Source organism: Salmo salar, chromosome ssa13 (assembly GCF_905237065.1).
Source record: "Salmo salar chromosome ssa13, Ssal_v3.1, whole genome shotgun sequence".
In the NCBI taxonomy this organism is placed as follows: domain Eukaryota; kingdom Metazoa; phylum Chordata; class Actinopteri; order Salmoniformes; family Salmonidae; genus Salmo; species Salmo salar.
The window spans coordinates 6,703,374-6,725,511 of NC_059454.1; the positions used below are offsets into that span (position 1 = coordinate 6,703,374).

At 43.2% G+C, this 22,138-nt stretch overlaps 1 protein-coding gene across 1 annotated transcript in view; it reads right to left on the reverse strand.

The window, feature by feature from the left end:
• The window catches only part of LOC106566357 (nociceptin receptor), a 78,792-nt gene extending 57,060 nt beyond the window's left edge, over positions 1-21,732 (reverse strand). The window contains exons 1-2 of the mRNA XM_014134287.2: positions 21,481-21,732; positions 20,663-20,906 (exon numbers count right to left, since the gene is read on the reverse strand). Of these exons, the coding sequence (XP_013989762.1) occupies positions 20,663-20,886 (224 nt within the window). The 5' untranslated portion in view covers positions 20,887-20,906; positions 21,481-21,732. The remainder of the gene's footprint in view (positions 1-20,662; positions 20,907-21,480) is intronic.
• Between the last annotated feature and the right edge of the window lie 406 nt (positions 21,733-22,138).

Consider the following 22,138-nt stretch of genomic DNA (forward strand, 5'->3'; position numbering starts at 1 on the left):
TGTGTGTGTGTGTGTGTGTGTGTGTGTGTGTGTGTGTGTGTGTGTGTGTGTGTGTGTGTGTGTGTGTGTGTGTGTGTGTGTGTGTGTGTGTGTGTGTGTGTGTGTGTGTGTGTGAGAGGGGGAGAACATTATAATACCATCCTTCAGTCTATTTCCTCATAAAAGGTTAACTAATAGCAAATAGAAAAACTGAACAGACTGAAAACAAAGTCATCATAATGAGTCTAGCAGGATCACCAAGAACAACACTACTCAAGGATTGGCTACAATTAGGTACACAGACGTTCTGTCACACTCACACAGATGTTCTGTCACACACACATACATTCTGTCACACACACAGATGTTCTGTCACACACACAGATGTTCTGTCACACACACATACATTCTGTCACACACACAGACATTCTGTCACACATACCTCCTCGGACTAGGGCTGTTGCGTTGACCATATTACCGCCACACCGGCGGTCACCAGTCATGAAGGCAGTCAAATTCCAGGTGACCATTTTATCATGGTCATTAGGCTTCTCCAAGCTCTGATGCTGCTGATGATCATTAGTAGCCTACCAAACTAGCTAACTGCCTGGTACTCAGCGCTCTATTGTCCCTCTAATCACTCTGACATCAATGCAAATCTAATCAAAAATCTAATCAAACACTTCATGAGTGCCCATGAGCTCATGTTGCGCAACATTTCTATAGGGTATGCAATTGCGCAAGAAAACAGAGTGATGGCCTCTACTAAAAAGAGGACTTCTTAAAATTAACCACATGAATCCGGGTGTAGAGCCTAACTGGTGTACATATGCAGCACGTGAGTTTCAAGTTTGGGGAAGATCATTTTCACCATAAAATTGCACCTTTATAATAAAAGCATTACCTGCATAATCGCATTTGCGGTCACCTTTGATAATGGTGTTTTCCCGCTAATGGAACATCATGCTTATAGCCTACTGCCACCACGTGTGCATTATATAATGGGAAAGAAATAGCCTAATAGTTTATAAACATTTGAAGGTAAACGTTCTGATCTGTTGCGTTAGACACATTGTGTAAAAACGTTTTTTTTGATGCTGGTGGTTGTATTAATTTGGGATCTATCACATCCCACAACTGTCCCAGACTATGTTTGTAATATTTAGTTCTCGCACAGAATAGAATAGGTCGACCTTTGTACTATGGGGATAGTAGATTGACATAGGCTAGTGCTTTTGCTGTTCGTTAGGCCTACTCATCTTGTCGGCTGACAGAAAGTAAATGTGTACAGTTCTTCCAATATCTTCAATATGCACCTCGGAATTGGATAAGGACGCACGTAGTTGTGTCCCCGATGTGCCCGTCTTCACTTGCAGCCTGTGAGAAAGACCCGATCACGCAGCATTCAGGTAGAAGGGCACACCGACCGCCGACCGCAAAATGCATGGATTTACTTAGGGTGCATTATGGCCACACTAAGGGGATGCCGTCGTGAAATTCTAGCCATTATCAAGTGCTTGTCAAAATGTGAATGAGAGACTGATGAAGTGTGTACAGCCTGCACAAAAAAACAACAAAGCAGAGCTCATGCCTTTCAAGCAACCTTTTTCTAATCATCATTAGAGTCTCATGTATAAAACATTAAAACATATTGCCCTACATTTGTGGAACAACTAAAGTTACATTAATAACTCTAAATTAAACAAATAGGGACACACCTCAAACCGTTTAGAGAAAATATCCAACCTATTTTATTCAGCTTTGTTCAATTGTATTCTTCATACTATGAAATAATAATAGTGAAGAATAACAGTGAAGACATCAAAACTATGAAATAATACATATGGAATCATTTAGTAACCAAAAAAGTGCTAAACAAATCAAAATATATTTTAGATTTTAGATATCTCAAAGTAGCCACCCTTTGCCTTTATGACAGCTTTGCACACTCTTGGCATTCTCTCAACCAGCTTCACCTGGAATGCTGAGCACTTGTTGGCTGCTTTTCCTTCACTCTGTGATCCAACTCATTCCAAACCATCTCAATTGGGTTGAGGTCAGGTGATTGTGGAGGCCAGGTCATCTGACGCAGCACTCCATCACTCTCCTTCTTGGTCAAATAGCCCTTACACAGCCCGGAGGTGTGTTTTGGGTCATTGTCCTGTTGAAAAACAAATGATAGTCCACTAAGCGCAAACGAGAAGGGATGGCGTATCGCTGTAGAATGCTGTGGTAGCCATGCTGGTTAAGCTTGCCTTAAATTCTAAATAAATCACAGACAATGTCACTAGCAAAGCACCTCCACCCATCACACCTCCTCCTCCATGCTTTACGGTGGGAACTACACATGCAGAGGTAATCCGTTCACCTACTCTGCGTCTCACAAAGACACGGCTGTTGGAAACAAAAATCATAAATTTGGACTCATAAGACCAAAGGACAGATTTCCCCCAGTCTAATGTCCATTGCTCATGTTTCTTGGCCCAAGCAAGTCTCTTCTTCTTATTGGTGTCATTCAGTAGTGGTTTTTAATAGGGCATACCGGTTAATTGAAATGCATTCCAGGTGACTACCTCATGAAGCTGGTTGAGAGAATGCAAAGAGTGTGATAAGCTTTCATCAAGGCAAAGGGTGGCTACTTGTTTATTTTTTTTACACTTTTTTTGGTTACTACATGATTGTTATTTCATAGTTTTGATGTATTCACTATTATTCTACAAAGTAGAAAATAGTAAATATTAATAAAACCCTTGAATGAGTAGGTGTGTCCAAACTTTTGACTGGTACTGTATATGTTTATATAACCCAGATGAATTAAAAAATGTTATGCAGCACAACTAGAGAAAACCCACTAGAGTGGCTTCATTAAATAGTACCCGCAAAACACCAGTCTCAACGTCAACAGTGAAGAGGCGGCTCCGGGATACTGGCCTTCTAGGCAGAGTTGCAAAGAAAGAGCCATATCTCAGACTGGCCAATAAAAATAAAAGATTAAGATGGGCAAAACAACACAGACACTGGACAGAGGAACTCTGCCTAGAAGGCCACCATCCCGGAGTCGCCTCTTCACTGTTAACGTTAAGACTGGTGTTCTGCGGGTACTATTTATTGAAGCTGCCAGTTGAGGACTTGTGAGGCGTCTGTTTCTCAAACGAGACACTCTAATGTACTTGTCCTCTTGCTCAGTTGTGCACCAGGGCCTCCCACTCCTCTTTCTATTCTGGTTAGAGCCAGTTTGCGCTGTACGAGATCTTCATTTTCTTGGCCATTTCTCGCATGGAATAGCCTTCATTTCTCAGAATAAGAATAGACTGATGAGTTTCAGAAGAAAGTGCTTTGTTTCTGGCCATTTTGAGCCTGTAATCGAACCCACAAATACTGATGCTCCAGATACTCAACTAGTCTAAAGAAGACTAATTTTATTGCTTCTTTAATCAGAACAACAGTTTTCAGCAGTGCTAACATAATTGCAAAAGGGTTTTCTAATGATCAATTCGCCTTTTCAAATTCTAAACTTGGATTATCTAACACAACGTGCCATTAGAACACAGGAGGGATGGTTGCTGATAATGGGCCTCTGTACGCCTATGTAGATATTCCATAAAAAATCAGCCGTTTCCAGCTACATTAGTAATTTACTACATTAGTCATTTACAACATCATTTACAACATTTACAACATTACACTGTATTTCTGATCAATTTCATGTTATTTTAATGGACAAAAAAATTTGCTTTTCTTTCAAAAACAAAGACATTTCTAAGTGACCCAAAACTTTTGAACGATAGTGTACATATTGTAAGTATATACACACCTTTGCTCCAAATTGAGCTCAGGTTCATCCTGTTTCCATTGATCATCCTTGAGAATTCACTGTAACTTGATTGGAGTCCACCTGTGGCCAATTCAATTGTTTGGACATGATTTAGAAAGAAACACTTCTCTGTTTATAGAGGGTCCCACAGTTGACAGCGCATGTCAGAGCAGAAACTATAACCGTAAGTCCAAGTCTGTAGATCTCCGAGATAAAATTGTGATGAGTCAAATCTGGGGAAGGCTATAGAACAATTTCTATAGTGTTAAAAGTTTCCAATAGCACAGTGGTCTCCATCATTGGGAAATAGAACAAATATGGAACTTCCCAGCCTAGAGATGGCCGTCCGACCAAACTGAGCAACCGGACAAGAAGGACCTTGGTCAGGGAGGTGGCCAAGAACCCAATGAACACTCTGAAAGAGCTACAGAGTTCCTTGGTTGAGATGGGAGAACCTGCCAGACAGAACTTCAACAATCTGAGCTTTATGGGGCCAGACGGAAGCCACTCCTGAGAAAAAGGCAGAGGGCACGCCTGGAGTTTGCAAAAATGCACCTGAAAGACTCAGAGAGCATAAGGCTAAACATTCAGACAAAAATGTAACTATTTGGCCTGAATGAAAAGCGCTATATCTGGAGAAAACGAGGCACAGCTCATCACCCATCTAACACCATCCCTATCGTGAAGCATGGTTGAGGCAGCATCATGCGTGGGGATGCTTTCCCGGGGAAACTGGTAAGGGGGGGGCAAAGATTTACATTCCAACAGAACAATGACCCCAAGCATAAAGCCAAAGCAATGCTGGAATTACTTCAGAACAAGAATGTGAAAGTCCTTGAGTTGCCCAGCAAAACTCCAGACTTGAATCCCATTGAAAATCAGTGGAAAAACTTGAAGATTGCTGTTCACCGCTGCTCCCCATCTAACTTAACAGAGCATTATAAAATCTGCAAGGAAGAATGGGAGAAAATCCCCAAATGAAGATCTTCAAAGCTGATATGGACATACACAAGACGACTCAAAGCTGTAATCACCAACAAAGGAGGCATCTACAAAGTATTGACTCAGGAGTGTGAATACTTATGTCAATTAGATATTTCTGTATTTTCAATAAATTTGCAAACATTTCTTAAAACCATGTTTTCACTCTGTTATCATGTGGTACTGTGTGTAGATGGGTGAGATTTTTCTTAATCCATTTTGAATTCAAGCTGTAACACAACAACATTTTGGAATAAGTCAAGGGTTATGAATACTTTCTGAAGGCACTGTATGGGTCGGGAGCCGGGATCCAAAGTCGGCCCTGGGCATGTGAGAGGTTTCGAGTTCTAAGAATACCTACTACAATCACATACCATTTATTCATAATTTCGGTCGTTGGAGGACGAATTGGGTCACAGGAGGGTGGTCAATTTCTCATTTGGGTCTTGAGTGGAATAAGTTTGAGAGCCTCAAACACAAGAGTACCTCAAGTCAACAAGCCATCTCAAGTCAATAACAAGCCAACGGAAATCCCCAAGGTGTTTTGAGAGATTTTTGTCTCTGCTCAAAATGTGCCAAATCCAGTTAGCATGCAGACTTATACAGAGTGACAGGTGAAGGTTAGAGAGAGAGAGAGTGAGAGGGAGGGAAAGAGACAGAGAGAAGGCGGGAGAGAGAGAGAGGTTGACATACAAGTCAGGCTGCTCAGCTGACAGTAACAGCAGTGTACATGTAGGTAGGGGTAAAGTGACTATGTATAGATAATAAACAGACAGTAGCAGCAGTGTACATGTAGGTAGGGGTAAAGTGACTATGTATAGATAATAAACAGACAGTAACAGCAGTGTACATGTAGGTAGGGATAAAGTGACTATGTATAGATAATAAACAGAGAGTAGCAGCAGTGTACAAAACAAAGGGGGGTGTCAATGTAAATAGTCATGGTGGCCATTTTAATACTTACATAAATACTTATGTAAATGTGATATATATTTTTTTATAACAAATCCGCAAACATTTCTAAAAACCTGTTTTTGTGTCAACATTATGGGGGTTTTGTGTGTAGATTAATGAGGGGAAAAAGCAATTTCATCCATTTTAGAATAAGGCTGTAACGTAACAAAATGTGGAAAAAGTCAAGTGGTCTGAATACTTTCTGAATGCACTGTTTAAAGGGCACTCAACTTGTACTGCACTGACTTAGATGACTGATGATTGGCTAAATAATGGATAATAAGATGATAGTTGGAGCTGTTTTGTCAGATTTCAGTGCAACCTTTGATGTTACTGAACATAAATTGTTATTGAAGAAACTCACTTGTTATGGCTTTATATCACCAGCCATCACATAGCTGGAGAGTTACTTATGCAATAGAACCCAGAGACTGTTCTTCAATGGAAGCTTCTCTAACATCAGATATGTACAGTGCGGTATCCCTCAGGGCAGTCCAGAGACTGTTCTTCAATGGAAGCTTTTCTAACATTAGATATGTACAGTGCAGTATTCCTCAGGGCAGTTGCCTTGGGCCGTTACTCTTCTCTATTTTTTCAAATGATTTGCAACTTGATTTACAAAAAGCTAAAATAATTATATATATGCTAATTATTGCACACTGTACACATCAGCACCTATAGCCAGTGAGCGCACTGAGTCTCAGAGCAAGGAGTTACAGCGAGCGGCAGAATGGGTAATTTACAATAAACTGGTCCTAAATGTAAAACCAAAAGGATTGTATTTGGTTCAAAACATTATCTTAGAACTAACAGTCAACTGGAGTCGTGAATATAAGGTTTGACCATTGAACAATTGAAGAAGCTGAATTCCTAGGAGTAACACTGGATGGCCAGTTATCATGGTCAAGTCGTATTGACAAAGTTGATGTGAAGATGGGAGAGGAATGTCTGGCCCCCAGTTGTGCTCTGGACACCATATGTGAATTCATCGCCTCCCATCTATCTTCAGAGTTCGTTCTGTTAGGTGACCTAAATTGGGACATGCTTAACACTCCGGCCGTCCTACAATCTAAGCTAGATGCCCTCAATCTCACACAAATCATCAAGGAAGCTACCAGGTACAACCCTATATCTGTAACCATGGGCACCTTCTTAGATATCATCCTGACCAACTTGCCCTCCAAATACACCTCTGCTGTCTTCAACCAGGATCTCAGCAATCACTGCCTCATTGCCTGCGTGCGTAATGGGTCAGCAGTCAAACGACCACCCCTCATCACTGTCAAACGCTCCCTAAAACACTTCAGCGAACAGGCCTTTCTAATCGACCTGGCCCGGGTATCCTGGAAGGATATTGACCTCATCCCGACAGTGGAGGATGCCTGGTTGCTCTTCAAAAGTGAATTCCTCTCCATCTTAAATAAGCATGCCCCATTCAAAATATGTAGAACAAAGAAACGATATCATAACCGCCATCGCTAAGATACATTATTGTGCAGCCGTATTCATCGACCTGGCTAAGGGTTTCGACTCTGTCAATCACAACATTCTTATTGGCAGACTCAACAGCCTTGGGTTCTCAAATGATTGCCTCGCTTGTTTCACCAACTACTTCTCCAATAGAGTTCAGTATGTCAAATCGGAGGGCCTGTTGTCCGGACCTCTGGCAGTCTCTATGGGGGTGCCACAGGGTTCAATTCTCGGGCCAACTCTCTTCTGTGTATTCATCAATGATGTCGCTCTCGCTGCTGGTGATTCTTTGATCCACCTCTACGCAGACGACAACATTCTGTATACCTCTGGCCCTTCGTTGGACACTGTGTTAACTAACCTCCAGATGAGCTTCAATGCCATACAACTCTCCTTCCGAGGCCTCCAACTGCTCTAAAATGCAAGTAAAAATACATGCTCTTCAACCGATCGCGCCTGCACCTGCCCGCTCGACTAGCATCACTACTCTGGACGGTTCTGACTTAGAATATGTGGACAACTACAAATACCTAGGTGTCTGGTTAGACTGTAAACTCTCCTTCCAGACTCACATTAAACATCTCCACTCCAAAATGAAATCTAGAATCGGCTTCGTATTTCGCAACAAAGCATCCTTCACTCATGCTGCCAAACATACCCTCGTAAAACTGACCATCCTACCGATCCTCAACTTCGGCGATGTCATTTACAAAATAGACTCCAATACTCTACTCAACAAATTGGATGCAGTCTATCACAGTGCCATCCGTTTTGACACCAAATCCCCATATACTACACACCACTGTGACCTGTATGTTCTCGTTGGCTGGCCCTCGCTTCATACTCGTCGCCAAACCCACTGGCTCCAGGTCATCTACAAGTCTCTGCTAGGAAAAGCCCCGCCTTATCTCAGTTCACTGGTCACCATAGCAACACCCACCCGTAGCACACGCTCCAGCAGGTATATCTCACTGGTCATCCCCAAAGCCAATTCTTCCTTTGGCCGCCTCTCCTTCCAGTTCTCTGCTGCCAATGACTGGAACAAACTGCAAAAATCTCTGAAGCTGGAGACTCTTACCTCCCTAGCTTTAAGCACCAGCTGTCAGAGCAGCTCACAGATCACTGCATCTGTACATAGCTCATCTGTAAATAGCCCATCCAATCTACCTCATCCCCATACTGTATTTATTTATTTATTTATCTTGCTCCTTTGCACCCCAGTATCTCAACTTGCACATTCATCCTCTACACATTCTACCATTCCAGTGTTTATTTGCTATATTGTAATTACTTTGCCACCATGGCCTACTTATTGCCTTACCTCTCTTATCCTACCTCATTTGCACATGCTGTATATAGATTTCCTCCTGTATTATTGATTGTATGTGTGTTTATTCCATGTGTAACTTTGTGTTGTTGTATGTGTCGAACTGCTTTGCTTAATCTTGGCCAGGTCACAGTTGCAAATGAGAACTTGTTCTCAACTAGCCTACCTGGTTAAATAAATGTGAAATAAATAAAATAAAATACAAAAATGTAACACGGAAAACTAAAGGCATAGTAACCATAAATGCCTTGTGAAAGGAAATACATTTACTTCCATTACAGAGTTGAAAAGTAATGTTGAACTGACCAATGTACATAGTTTCACATTCATGCAACCTAAAAGTTACATATCACGAAATTTCTATTTCAAATCTTTAGGACATTGAGGGAATCTTACTTGAGTCAGAAAATGATGTTCATATGATAGGGAAGATATACAAAACTTTGCAGAGACCATATAAGACAGGTAAGCTATCAATCCTGACGCTAGGGTTTGAAAATGGAAGAGCGCCGTCTCTTTAACAGCTCAAAATTGCAAACAATCATGTGTTTTGACGATTGTGCTGGTTTATCAATGCCAGCTACAAACAGAGCCCATTGTGCCTATCAGCAGAAATCAATAACGTTTTCCAAGGACTTCCTTCATTCACTTCCCTCCCTACCCTTCTTGCTCCCCCCCCTCCTCCCTCCTCGCCCTGACCACCCTACCAACATCCCATCCCTCGTGAACCATTCATCCACAGCAGAGCTCTCAGAATCTTGGTTAATTGGCTCCATCCCCCCTCCCTCCCTCCCCCCTCCTCCCTCCCTCCCTCCCCCCCTTCCCTCCCCCTCCATCCCCCCCTCCCTACTCGCCGCCCTGACCTCCCTACCAACACCTCGGCCCCTTCCTGAATGATTCTTTGACAGCAGAGCTCTCAGACACCATACAAACACTACTACACTATACACACCATACAAACACTACTACACACCACACAAACACGAATACACTATACACACCGTACAAAAATACTACACTATACACACCACACAAACACTACTACACTACTACATACCATAGTACACACTACTACACACCACACAAACACTACTAAACTACTACATACCATAGTACACACTACTACACACCACACAAACACGACTACACTATGCACACCATAGTACACACTACTACACTATACACACCACTACACTATACACACCACATAAACAATACTACACTATACACACCATAGTACACACTACTACACTATACACACCATAGTACACACTACTACACTATGCACACCATAGTACACACTACTAAACTATACACACCATAGTACACACTATTACACTATACACACCACCAGGGTTGCAAAGGGTTGGAAACTTTCCGGACATTTTCAATGGGAAGTTAAGCCCTGGAATTTGGGGAATTTTGCTTAAATTAATCAAAAACAGTTAGCTTATAACAGTGAACCTTTTTTTTGTGGGATACGCATAAGGCAATTCTAGGTCTTGTGGCATATTTTGGTTAAACTATCTCCAACCCTCTGCATGTGCAGTGCATTTTTCCAGCCAGCAGCATACCACCCTGCATCCCACTACTAGCTTGCTTCTGAAGCTAAGCAGGGTTGGTCCTGGTCAGTCCCTGGATGGGAGACCAGATGCTGCTAGAAGTGGTGTTGGAGGGCCAGTAGGAGGCACTCTTTCCTCTGGTCTAAAATAAAATATCCTGGGGCAGTGATTGGGGTCATTGCCCTGTGTAGGGTGCCGTCTTTCGGATGGGACGTTAAACGGGTCTCCTGACTCTCTGAGGTCATTAAAGATCCCATGTCACTTATTGTAAGAGTAGGGGTGTTAACCCCTGGTGTCCTGGCTAAATTCCCAATCTGTCCCTCATACCATCATGGTCACCTAATCATCCCCAGTTTCCAATTGGCTCATTCATCCCTCTCCCCTGTAACTATTCTCCAGGTTGTTGCTGTAAATGAGAATGTGTTCTCAGTCAACTTACCTGATAAGATAACAAAAAAACATGTACAGCTGATTCTCAGGTTCTTGCACACTATTGAGATGCTATTGAGCCCACACTACTACACTGTCTGAGCCAAGGACTACATGCTTTCTGCTCAGTTTGGATTATGCTACTGGGTGGGGTGAATATATTTTATATGACATACATTATTTTTTTGTTAACTAGTAAATAGTAGCTTTCAGCAAAGTGTGTTTAAATCATTTCTAACTCGTTAACAATTTCTGCTAGTTAGTATTTGCTACGATGTGGGTTTTAGCTTGATTGAGCCTGCTAACTGAGGAGTGTTAATTCACCTGTTTCCATAAATGTTTAATTTTAAAACGTTTATCTTACAAAGGAGTTGTTTAAACTTACTTCTTAACTATTTATCTGTACATGGAATTGTATTGTTTTTTTTAAACTCATTTTATTCTAATCTTTACAGTATGTCTCAGCTCACCTCTCATTACTTCTGTCACATACTAGATGTTATTGCTGGTGATTGAGCATGTTCACAAATACTTACACACCACACAAATACATACTACACACCACACAAGCACTGCAACAGTGTACACACCACACAAACACTACTACACACCACACAAATACTACTACACACCACACAAGCACTGCAACAGTGTACACACCACACAAACACTACTACACACCACACAAACACTACTACACGCCACACAAACACTACTACACTACTACACACCACACAAACACTACTACACACCAAACAAACACTACAACAGTATACACTCCACACAAACACTACTACACTATGATACCAGAGCACACAAAAACAATATAACTACACACTAAGCACACACACACACACAGCTGAACACCATAGTACACACAAACACAGCTACACACCATAGTACACACAAACACAGGTGCACACCATAGCACACACACACACACAGCTGCACACCATAGTACACACAAACACAGCTGCACACCATAGTACACACAAACACAGCTACACCATAGTACACACACACAAACACAGCTACACACCATAGTACACACACACACAGCTACACCATAGCACACACACACACACAGCTGCACACCATAGTACACACAAACACAGCTGCACACCATAGTACACACAAACACAGCTACACCATAGTACACACACACAAACACAGCTACACACCATAGTACACACACACACAGCTACACCATAGCACACACAAACACAGCTACACCATAGCACACACACACACAGCTACACCATAGTACACACAAACACAGCTACACCATAGTACACACAAACACAGCTACACCATAGCACACACACACACACACACACACACACAGCTGCACACCATAGTACACCATGTCTCCTGACTAACATTTTTCCCTGGTGCCACTACATTTCTCATTTGGTGACACCAGCCGATTGTGCAGATTCTGTTATCCTAAGCTACAGTACAGTCACTGTATACATAAACAAAAAGAAAATAAGAGCTTATGGCAGTAAGACAGGTTTACAGTAATGAAAAGAGTTTACTCTGATTCTGCAGTAAGACAGGTTTACAGTAATGAAAAGAGTTTACTCTGAGTCTACAGTAAGACAGGTTTACAGTATGGAAAAGAGTTTACTCTGATTCTGCAGTAAGACAGGTTTACAGTAATGAAAAGAGTTTACTCTGAGTCTACAGTAAGACAGGTTTACAGTATGGAAAAGAGTTTACTCTGATTCTGCAGTAAGACAGGTTTACAGTATGGAAAAGAGTTTACTCTGATTCTGCAGTAAGACAGGTTTACAGTATGGAAAAGAGTTTACTCTGATTCTGCAGTAAGACAGTTTTACAGTAAAAAAAAGGGTTATAAATGGTTCCTTCTCCGCTCTCGGAGAACTCCTGTTTAAAAAAATTTACTTTGAGTTAAGTGTGGTGTTCTTGGCGTGGCATCTATGCTTCTTCAGAATTCTAAAATGTTCTTGAACTGTACGGAAGCCTGAAGATGTGTCCCTTTCATAGCACACAGCACATTGGCCAGTGTTAAAACGGGTGTTGATTTTTTCAGTGCAAACATTTCCTCACATTGATTCAAGAGTTAAGCTTTCTGCCAATATCAGATATGTCCTGGGAAATGTTATTTCTTGTTACTTACAACCTCATGCTAATCACATTAGCCTATGTTAGCTTAACTGTCCCGTGGAAGGGACACCGATCCCGAATAAGTTTTTAAATGAACACACAGGGCTCTGATTTAACAAAGTGAACGTAATGCTACATCTAAGCACTGGCGGTAGGGCTATAGATTTGGGGATGTGTCCGAAATATTGTTGCTATTTTCACAACCGGAATTTTCGATAGATGGCACATAAGGGCTGGGATTTTGTGAATGAACAGGTTTTAGAGGTGTGTCGAGGCTTGACACCTCACTGAACAATCAGCACGGACTCCAGGGCTAAACATGTGTTCGTTCAAGTTGTGTATTTAAAGTCATGTATGTATTGCATTGTCATCAATTACAATTTCAATGTTATTCTGGTTTAGCCTAGTTTGATAAATAGCCTACAGAAAGTAAAAAATACAATGCAGGCTTGTCCCATATTTGCGAAATGTGTAACTTTGTTTTGAACATTAATTGCATGGCTTTAATATGGAAATATATTGTTAACATAGCATTCACACTGATATACAGTGCCTTTGGAAAGTATTCAGACCCCTTGACTTTTTCAACTATTTGTTACATTACAGCCTTACTCTAAAATGGATTAAACAAAAGAAATCTCAGCAATCTACACACAATAAACCATAATGACAAAACTAAAACAGGTTTTTAGAAAAGCATGCAAATTTCCCAAAAAATTCAAAACAGAAATACCTTATTTACATAAGTATTCAGACCCTTTGCTATAAGACACGAAATTGAGCTCAGGTGCATCCTGTTTCCATTGATCATCCTTGAGATGTTTCTACAACTTGATTGGAGTCCACCTGTGGTAAATTCAATTGATTGGACATGATTTGGAAAGACACACACCCGTCTATATAAGGTCCCACATTTGACAGTGCATGTCAAAACAAAAACTAAGCCATGAGGTCGAAGAAATATTCCATTGAGTTCCGAGACAGGATTGTGTCGAGGCACATATCTGGACAAGGGTACCAAAAAAAATTCTGCAGCAGTGAAGGTCTCCAAGAACACAGTGGCCTCCATCATTCTTAAATGGAAGAAGACTCTTCCTAGAGCTGGCCGCCCGGCCAAACTGAGCAATCGGGGGAGAATGGCCTTAGTCAAAGAGGTGACCAAGAACCCGATGGTCACTCTGACAGAGCTCTAGAGTTCCTCTATGGAGAAGGGAGAACCTTCCAGAAGGTAGAGTGGCCAGACGGAAGACACTCCTCAGTAAAAGGCACATGACGGCCCGCTTGAAGTTTGCCAAAATACTCTCAGACCATGAAAACACAAGATTCTCTGGTCTGATGAAACCAATATTGAACTATTTAGTCTGAATGCCAAGCGTCACGTCTGAGGAAATCTGGCAGCATCCCTACGGTGAAGCACGGTGGTGGCACCATCATGAGGATGTTTTTCAGCAGCAGGGACTGGGAGACTAGTCCGGATCGAGGGAAAGATGAATGGAGCAAAGTACAGAGAGATCATTCATGAAAACCTGCTCCAGAGGGCTCAGGACCTCAGACTGGGGCGAAGGTTCACCTTCCAAAAGGACATCGACCATAAGCACACAGCCAAGACAACGCAGGAGTGGCTTCCCATACTTTCCATAACAAAGCCATCACCTACAGAGAGACTAACCTGAAGCAGAGTACCCTAAGCAAGCTGGTCGTGGGGCTCTGTTCACAAACAGAATCTACAGAGCCCCAGGACAGCAAAACAATTAGACCCAACCAAATCATGAGAAAACGAAAAGAAAATTACTTGACACATTGGAAAGACTTAACAAAAAAAGTGAGCAATTTGGCCCTAAACTGAGAGTACACCGTGGCAGAATAACTGACCACTGTGACTGACCCAAAATTAAGGAAAGCTATGACTATGTACAGACTCAGTGAGCACAGCCTTGCTATTGATAAAAGTTGCCGTAGGCAAGGATATGCATATTCTTGATACCATTTGAAAGGAAACATTTTGAAGTTTGTGGAAATGTGAAATTAATGTAGGAGAATATAACAAATTTGATCTGGTAAAAGATAATACAAAGATAAAACCAAACTTTTCTTTTGTATTTATTTTGTACCATCATCTTTGAAATGCTAGAGAAAGGCTGTAATGTATTATTCCAGCCCAGGCACAATTTAGATTTTCGCCACTAGATGGCAGCAGTGTGTGTGCAAAGTGTTATACTTTTATTTTTATTTCACCTTTTATTTAACCAGGTAGGCCGGCTGAGAACAAGTTCTCATTTACAACTGCGACCTGGCCAAGATAAAGCAAAGCAGGGCAACAAAAACAAAAACACAGAGTTACACATGGGATAAACAAACGTACAGTCAATAACACAATAGAAAATCTGTATACAGTGTGTGTAAATGAAGTAAGGAGGTAAGGCAATATATATGCCATAGTGGTGAAGTAATTACAATTTAGCAATTAACACTGGAGTGATAGATGTGCAGATGATGATGTGCAAGTATAAATACTGATATAAATACTGGTGTGCAAAAGAGCAGAAAAAAACAAAAAACAAATATGGGGATGAGGTTGGTTGGATGGGCTATTTACAGATGGGCTGTGTACAGCTGCAGCGATCGGTAAGCTGCTCTGACAGCCGATGCTTGAAGTTAGTGAGGGAGATATGTCTCCAACTTCAGTGAATTTTGTAAAAAAAAAAATACTGATCCAATGAACCATTGCATTTCTGTTCAAAATGTATCATCAAGACTGCCCAAATGTGCATAACTTTTCAAGTTCATAACAGTGCACTCTCCTCAAACAATAGCATAGTATTATTTCAATGTAATAGCTACTGTAAATTGGACAGTGCAGTTAGTTTAACAAGAATTTAAGCTTTCTGACAATATCAGATATGTCTATGTCCTGGGAGACATTTCAAATGTCATATTATGGCTATGTACTGGGTTGTAACAAAATGCAAATTGTTGAAGTACAAAAGGGAAAATAAAAATAAATATGGGTTGTATTTACAATGGTGTTTGTTCTTCACTGGTTGCCCTTTTCTTGTGGCAACAGGTCACAAATCTTGCTGCTGTGATGACAGACTGTGGTATTTCACCCAATAGATATTGGAGTTTATAAAAATTGGATTTGTTTTAGAAGTCTTTGTGGGTCTGTGTAATGTGAGGTTAATATATGTCCTAAACATGGCCCATACATTTGCCAGGAGGTTATGAAGTGCCGTTCAGTTTCCACCTCATTTCGTGGCCAGTGTACATATAGCCAGTCTTGTCTTAATAAAACGACACCGTGTCACATATGTAACTACAGAGTGTCATACAGACATATATTCCCTAAATAGTAAACTACTTTGACCAGAGCCCTACTGACTTACATAAGGAATAGGGTGACATTTAGGAGGCACACAATGAATTTGATTGAGTTGTGTAATACTGCGGAGAAAGAAGGCCAGGATCTCTGGGCTCAGCTGGTTCTTTCTGTAGATATTGAATATATAGATCTGCAACATATTTAATATTAAAGGCCAGGTCCTCTGGGCTCAGCTGGTTCTTTCTGTAGATATTGGATATATAGATCTGCAGCATATATTCAATATTAAAGGTCAGGTCCTCTGGGCTCAGCTGGTTCTTTCTGTAGATATTGGATATATAGATCTGCAGCATATATTCAATATAAAAGGCCAGGTCCTCTGGGCTCAGCTGGTTCTTTCTGTAGATATTGGATATATATGTCACGTCCTGGCCAGTATAAAGGTTAATTGTCATTGTAGTTTGGTCAGGACGTGGCAGAGGGTATTTGTTTTATGTGGTTCGGGGTGGTGTTTTTCTAGAAGGGCATTTGATTTAAGTATTCCGGGGTTTTTGGGCACTGTTTGATTTTCATGTATTCTATGTTTAGTCTAGTGTGTCTGTTTCTATGTTTGGTTAATTGGGGTTGGGACTCTCAGTTGAAGGCAGGTGTTGTCTATTTGCCTTTGATTGAGAGTCCCATATATTAGGGTGTGTTTGTGTTTGTCATTTGTGGGAGATTGTTCTGTGTTTAGCCTTGTGCCTTGCCAGACTGTTTTGTTGATCGTTCGTTCTTTTGTTATTTTGGTGTTCATTTTGAATTTATTAAACGTCAAGATGAGCATACACATACCTGCTGCATTTTGGTCCTCCTTTACCAACGACAACCGTGACAGAATCTCCCACCAAACCAGGACCAAGCAGCAGAGGGAGGAGCAGAGGGAATTTGAGTTGGACTATGGTGAGAGATGGACTTGTGAGGAGATCTTGGGAGGAGAAGGCTCCTACACTTGGGAGGAGATCCAAGCAGGAAAGGATCGCCTTCCATGGGGACAGGTGGTAAGAGAGAGGGAGGAGAGGCGAAAGGCTGGTAAGGACCGGGAACGTTACCGAGGAACACGACTGGCGTTGAAGCACGAGAGGCACCCCCAATAAAAAAAAATTGGGGGGGCACACGGGTAGTTTGGCTAGGCCAAGGAAGAGCCAGAAGCCAGCTACCCGTGGTTATATGGAGGAGCGTATGAGGTGGAGGGCGCCATGTTTCGCTGAAGAGCGCACTATCTCACCCATACGCACGCACAGTCCGGTGCGCGTTATTCCAGCCCCTCGCAGGTGCCGTGCTAGAGCGGGCATCCAGCCTGGTAGGAGGATGCCTGTGCAGCGCATCTGGTCGCCGGTACGCCTCCGAGGACCAGGCTACCCAACTCCCGCTCTACGCACGGCTACCATCAGGCCCCTGCACAGCCCAGTCCGCCCTGTACAAGCACCCCGCTCGTACAGGGCTACTAGTTCCATCCAGCCAGGACGGGTTGTGCAGGAGGTAAGATCAAGACCGCCTGTGCGCCTCCATAGCCCGGTGTTTCCAGTTCCTGTCTCTCGTGCGGACCCGGAAGTGCGTCAGCCCAGTCCGACTCGTCCTGTTCCCGCTCCCCGCACTAGCCTGGAGGTACGTGTTCCCAGTCTGGTACGTCCAGTACCAGCACCACGCACCAGGCTTCAAGTGCGTCATCCCAGTCCGAAGTCGCCAGGGCTGCCCGTCAGTCAAGAGTCGCCAGAGCTGCCCGTCAGTCAAGAGTCGCCAGAGCTGCCCGTCAGTCAAGAGTCGCCAGAGCTGCCCGTCAGTCAGGAGTCGCCAGAGCTGCCCGTCAGTCAGGAGTCGCCAGAGCTGCCCGTCAGTCAAGAGTCGCCAGAGCTGCCCGTCAGTCAGGAGTCGCCAGAGCTGCCCGTCAGTCAGGAGTCGCCAGAGCCGCCCGTCAGTCAGGAGTCGCCAGAGCCGCCCGTCAGTCAGGAGTCGCCAGAGCCGCCCGTCAGTCAGGAGTCGCCAGAGCCACCCACTAGTCAGGAGCTGCCAGAGTGGCCAGACTGCCCGGAGATGCCAGACTGCCCGGAGATGCCAGAGTGGCCAGACTGCCCGGAGATGCCAGAGTGGCCAGACTGCCCGGAGATGCCAGAGTGGCCAGACTGCCCGGAGCTGCCAGAGTGGCCAGACTGCCCGGAGCTGCCAGAGTGGCCAGACTGCCCGGAGCTGCCAGAGTGGCCAGACTGCCCGGAGCTGCCAGAGTGGCCAGACTGCCCGGAGCTGCCAGAGTGGCCAGACTGCCCGGAGCTGCCAGAGTGGCCAGACTGCCCGGAGCTGCCAGAGTGGCCCGACTGCCCGGAGCTGCCAGAGTGGCCCAGCGGCCAGGATCAGCCAGAGTGGCCCATCTGCCTAGAGTCTGCCGATGACCAAAACCCATTGGAGTCTAGCAGCAACCTTGAACTGAGTAAGTCTGACAATTCAGAACTTAAAGAGATTAACTGTTTAATTGCTGAGTCTGCATACAGGGTGGAGAGGTGGAGGTCTGCCCATGATCCGGAGCAGGGGGAGTCTGCCTACGGTCCGAGGCTGATCGGGTCGGTCGGCACTCTGGAGGACAATAGGCCGGAGCCTGAACCACCACCTGCATAGGTGGGTTGGGGAGGGGGGGTGTAGCACAAGTGCAGTCGGTGACGGCAGCCACCCTCCCTTCCCTCCCTTTAGTTTAGGGGGATTTTTTTTGGGGGGGGGGGGTTTTGTTATTCTTGAGGTGCTTCCGGGGTTAGCACCTTTAGGGGGGGGGGGGTACTGTCATGTCCTGGCCAGTATAAGGGTTAATTGTCATTGTAGTTTGGTCAGGACGTGGCAGAGGGTATTTGTTTTATGTGGTTCAGGGTGGTGTTTTTCTAGAAGGGCATTTGATTTAAGTATTCCGGGGTTTTTGGGCACTGTTTGATTTTCATGTATTCTATGTTTAGTCTAGTGTGTCTGTTTCTATGTTTGGTTAATTGGGGTTGGGAATCTCAGTTGAAGGCAGGTGTTGTCTATTTGCCTTTGATTGAGAGTCCCATATATTAGGGTGTGTTTGTTTGTCATTTGTGGGAGATTGTTCTGTGTTTAGCCTTGTGCCTTGCCAGACTGTTTTGTTGATCGTTCGTTCTTTTGTTATTTTGGTGTTCATTTTGAATTTATTAAACGTCAAGATGAGCATACACATACCTGCTGCATTTTGGTCCTCCTTTACCAACGACAACCGTGACAATATAGATCTGCAACACATATTCAATATTAAAGGCCAGGTCCTCTGGGCTCAGCTGGTTCTTTCTGTAGATATTGGATATATAGATCTGCAGCATATATTCAATATTAAAGGTCAGGTCCTCTGGGCTCAGCTGGTTCTTTCTGTAGATATTGGATATATAGATCTGCAGCATATATTCAATATTAAAGGTCAGGTCCTCTGGGCTCAGCTGGTTCTTTCTGTAGATATTGGATATATAGATCTGCAGCACAATCTTTTGCTCTTGTCTTCTTGACTCTTCATCTATGTTGTTCAATTTTCTACTGGCAATATCAACCACTGTGACGAGTGGATGACAAGGTTTAGTTGGTTGGTTGTTTGGTGAAAATATATTGCTCTGTCTGAAATTGGAGCCTTACTCCAGCCTACAGAAGACATTAATAAAAATGTGCTTTTGTGGAAACTAAGGTTTTAAAACTTGTAAGGTAAGCTGAAGCGACAGGTAACCACAGCTGCAAAAGAATTCAAGGAACTTTTAAATAATAGCAACAGGTATTAAAGGTATTTTGTTTTTCATATAAGAAAAGATTAAACTAAAGTGTATTGTCTTGGCCACACACACACACACACATACACACACACACACACACACACACACACACACACACACACACACACACACACACACACACACACACACACACACACAGTGAGTTTCTAGCTTACAGCCCGACCGCAAGCAAGTAGCATTGCATTTTACCGTTTTCTTTCTTTTTATTTCATTATTTGGTCTGTCTGAGTGAGACCCAACTGTTATTCTAACAATAGAAGTTGAGTGAAGGTGATTGGCTGGATGGAGGCAACAGCTTGCGTTGGTTTGAAAGCCAACACCACAGAGCAGTCACTCTGAAGCAGTAACAGCAAAGACAACCATTATACACAACTCAATGCAGACAGGAAGACAGACAGACACACACACACACACACACACACACACACACACACACACACACACACACACACACACACACACACACACACACACACGCCCTCATTTTGTCAATATTGACATTCTGTTGCATTATTGGTGTCACCAATCAACACAGGTGAGGTCTCCAATCAAATTCAAATCAATTGTAGTTGTCGCATAACCAGTTTACAGCAGGTATACTTGGTGCAGTTAAATGCTGAGGTAGTTATTAGTTATTAGTTATTTATTTATATAACTATGTTTATATAACTATATAACTATGTTTTTAGTCGCTCTCAATAAGAGTGTCTGCCTAATGATTCAATGTAAAAAAAATGGGGTAGTCAGTGCAAATCATTTCTAAGGTGCGTATATAGTCTCTCTGGTGAAATAGTCTCTAAGCTACAGGTCTGTTCAATCCGACCAGGTAGAGAGAGAGAGAGAGAGAGAGAGAGAGAGAGAGAGAGAGAGGAGGTCGCCACGAGCCCTTACCTGATGATGACGTACATGACCAGACAGTTACCCACAAGCCCCACCACGCAGACCATCATGTAGACTACAACGATGGTGATCTTGATGCCAGTGGGGAGGAAGGCGTAGGTCTCGTTGTAGCCAACACTGAAGTTGTTCTGGAAAAGCAGAGAGTCGTTGTAGAAGTGGAAGGCTCTCAGGTCCAGGTCTGATCCGCCGACCAATGAGTCGTTTAGGAACTCCATGACAAATGTCCTTCCTGTGCCTGATGAGAGAGAGAGAGAGAGAGAGAGAGAGAGAGCATAATAACAGACAGACATGAGATGAGGAAAAGACTGGTGTGTGACGCGTCAAATGATGGAGAGGCCTGCACGGGAATCTTGCTGCTCCTCAGTGCTATTTCCCTGTACCCAAATCAACAACGTTTCGACTTTACCGAAGTCTTCATCAGGTGGGGAAACATCACAGACAGAAGTGTGCGTTGTATTTATTTTATTCAGTACAAGACAGGTCTGGTCTGTATGTCTGTAACACACAGACAGGCGGTTTGCAAGCCAACACTCCTACTAAATATTTGTGGCGTCATATGGAGGCGCTGCGCAAACGTGGGCTGCCTAGTTCCTATAATAAATCAATGAGGTTTACCCGCAACAGTTCCAATATCCAATGTATGCACATGTGTGCTCATAGGAGAAGATACATACAGCTACTTTAACATCAACATACATGTTCACACCGGCCGAACTGGAGAATGTAAGGTGCCCAAATATAGGCTACATTTCTATGCAGAAAGCAGCATTCTCACACACGGACAGTATCAAACAGCGCCAGCACAATACCGTTATTCGCGATGCAATTCCAACGATATGTTATGAGTCCTTCCTGCGCTGGCCTCCGGTGCCTTCACAGAAGTAGCTTATTTTTGGTTTTAGGTAGTTGGCTGCTTTCTTATGTTGTATGTTGTTTATCTCAGTCTCTTGCTCGTTGTTCTGTTTTCTACAGTTGCCAGCGCAGCGATACAGATTTCCGTTGGTGTAGCTCTAGGATAGGATCATTATTTATTTTAACCCCCCCCCCTCTCTCTCTCTCTCTCTCTCTCTCTCTCTCTCTCTCTCTCAACAACATACGAACTGTAGAGTGACGAGTGGTCTAAATCTAGCCGGTTCCTTACATACTTTCGAATAGGTTCGTTCATCAGACAAGGAGAAAGATCTCGGTGTCCTCGCCCTCTCTCCTTCTTCCCTCGATCCCTCTACGCGCGTCCTCTCTCTATCAGATCACGCACGGGTACGCGAAACCTGCGTGTCTGGAGATATGCGGCTTGTTTGTATTGCTGTAGCGAAATGATGCGTCTACTATGTCTCTTACGGGACACTTGTAAATGTCTCCATTAGCAAGACTACAAAAGTGATTGATATATATATTCGTATTCTACTACTACTGCTTGTGTAGTCTCCACTAAATACATTGCGCTTACTAATAGGTGTGAGGTATTCT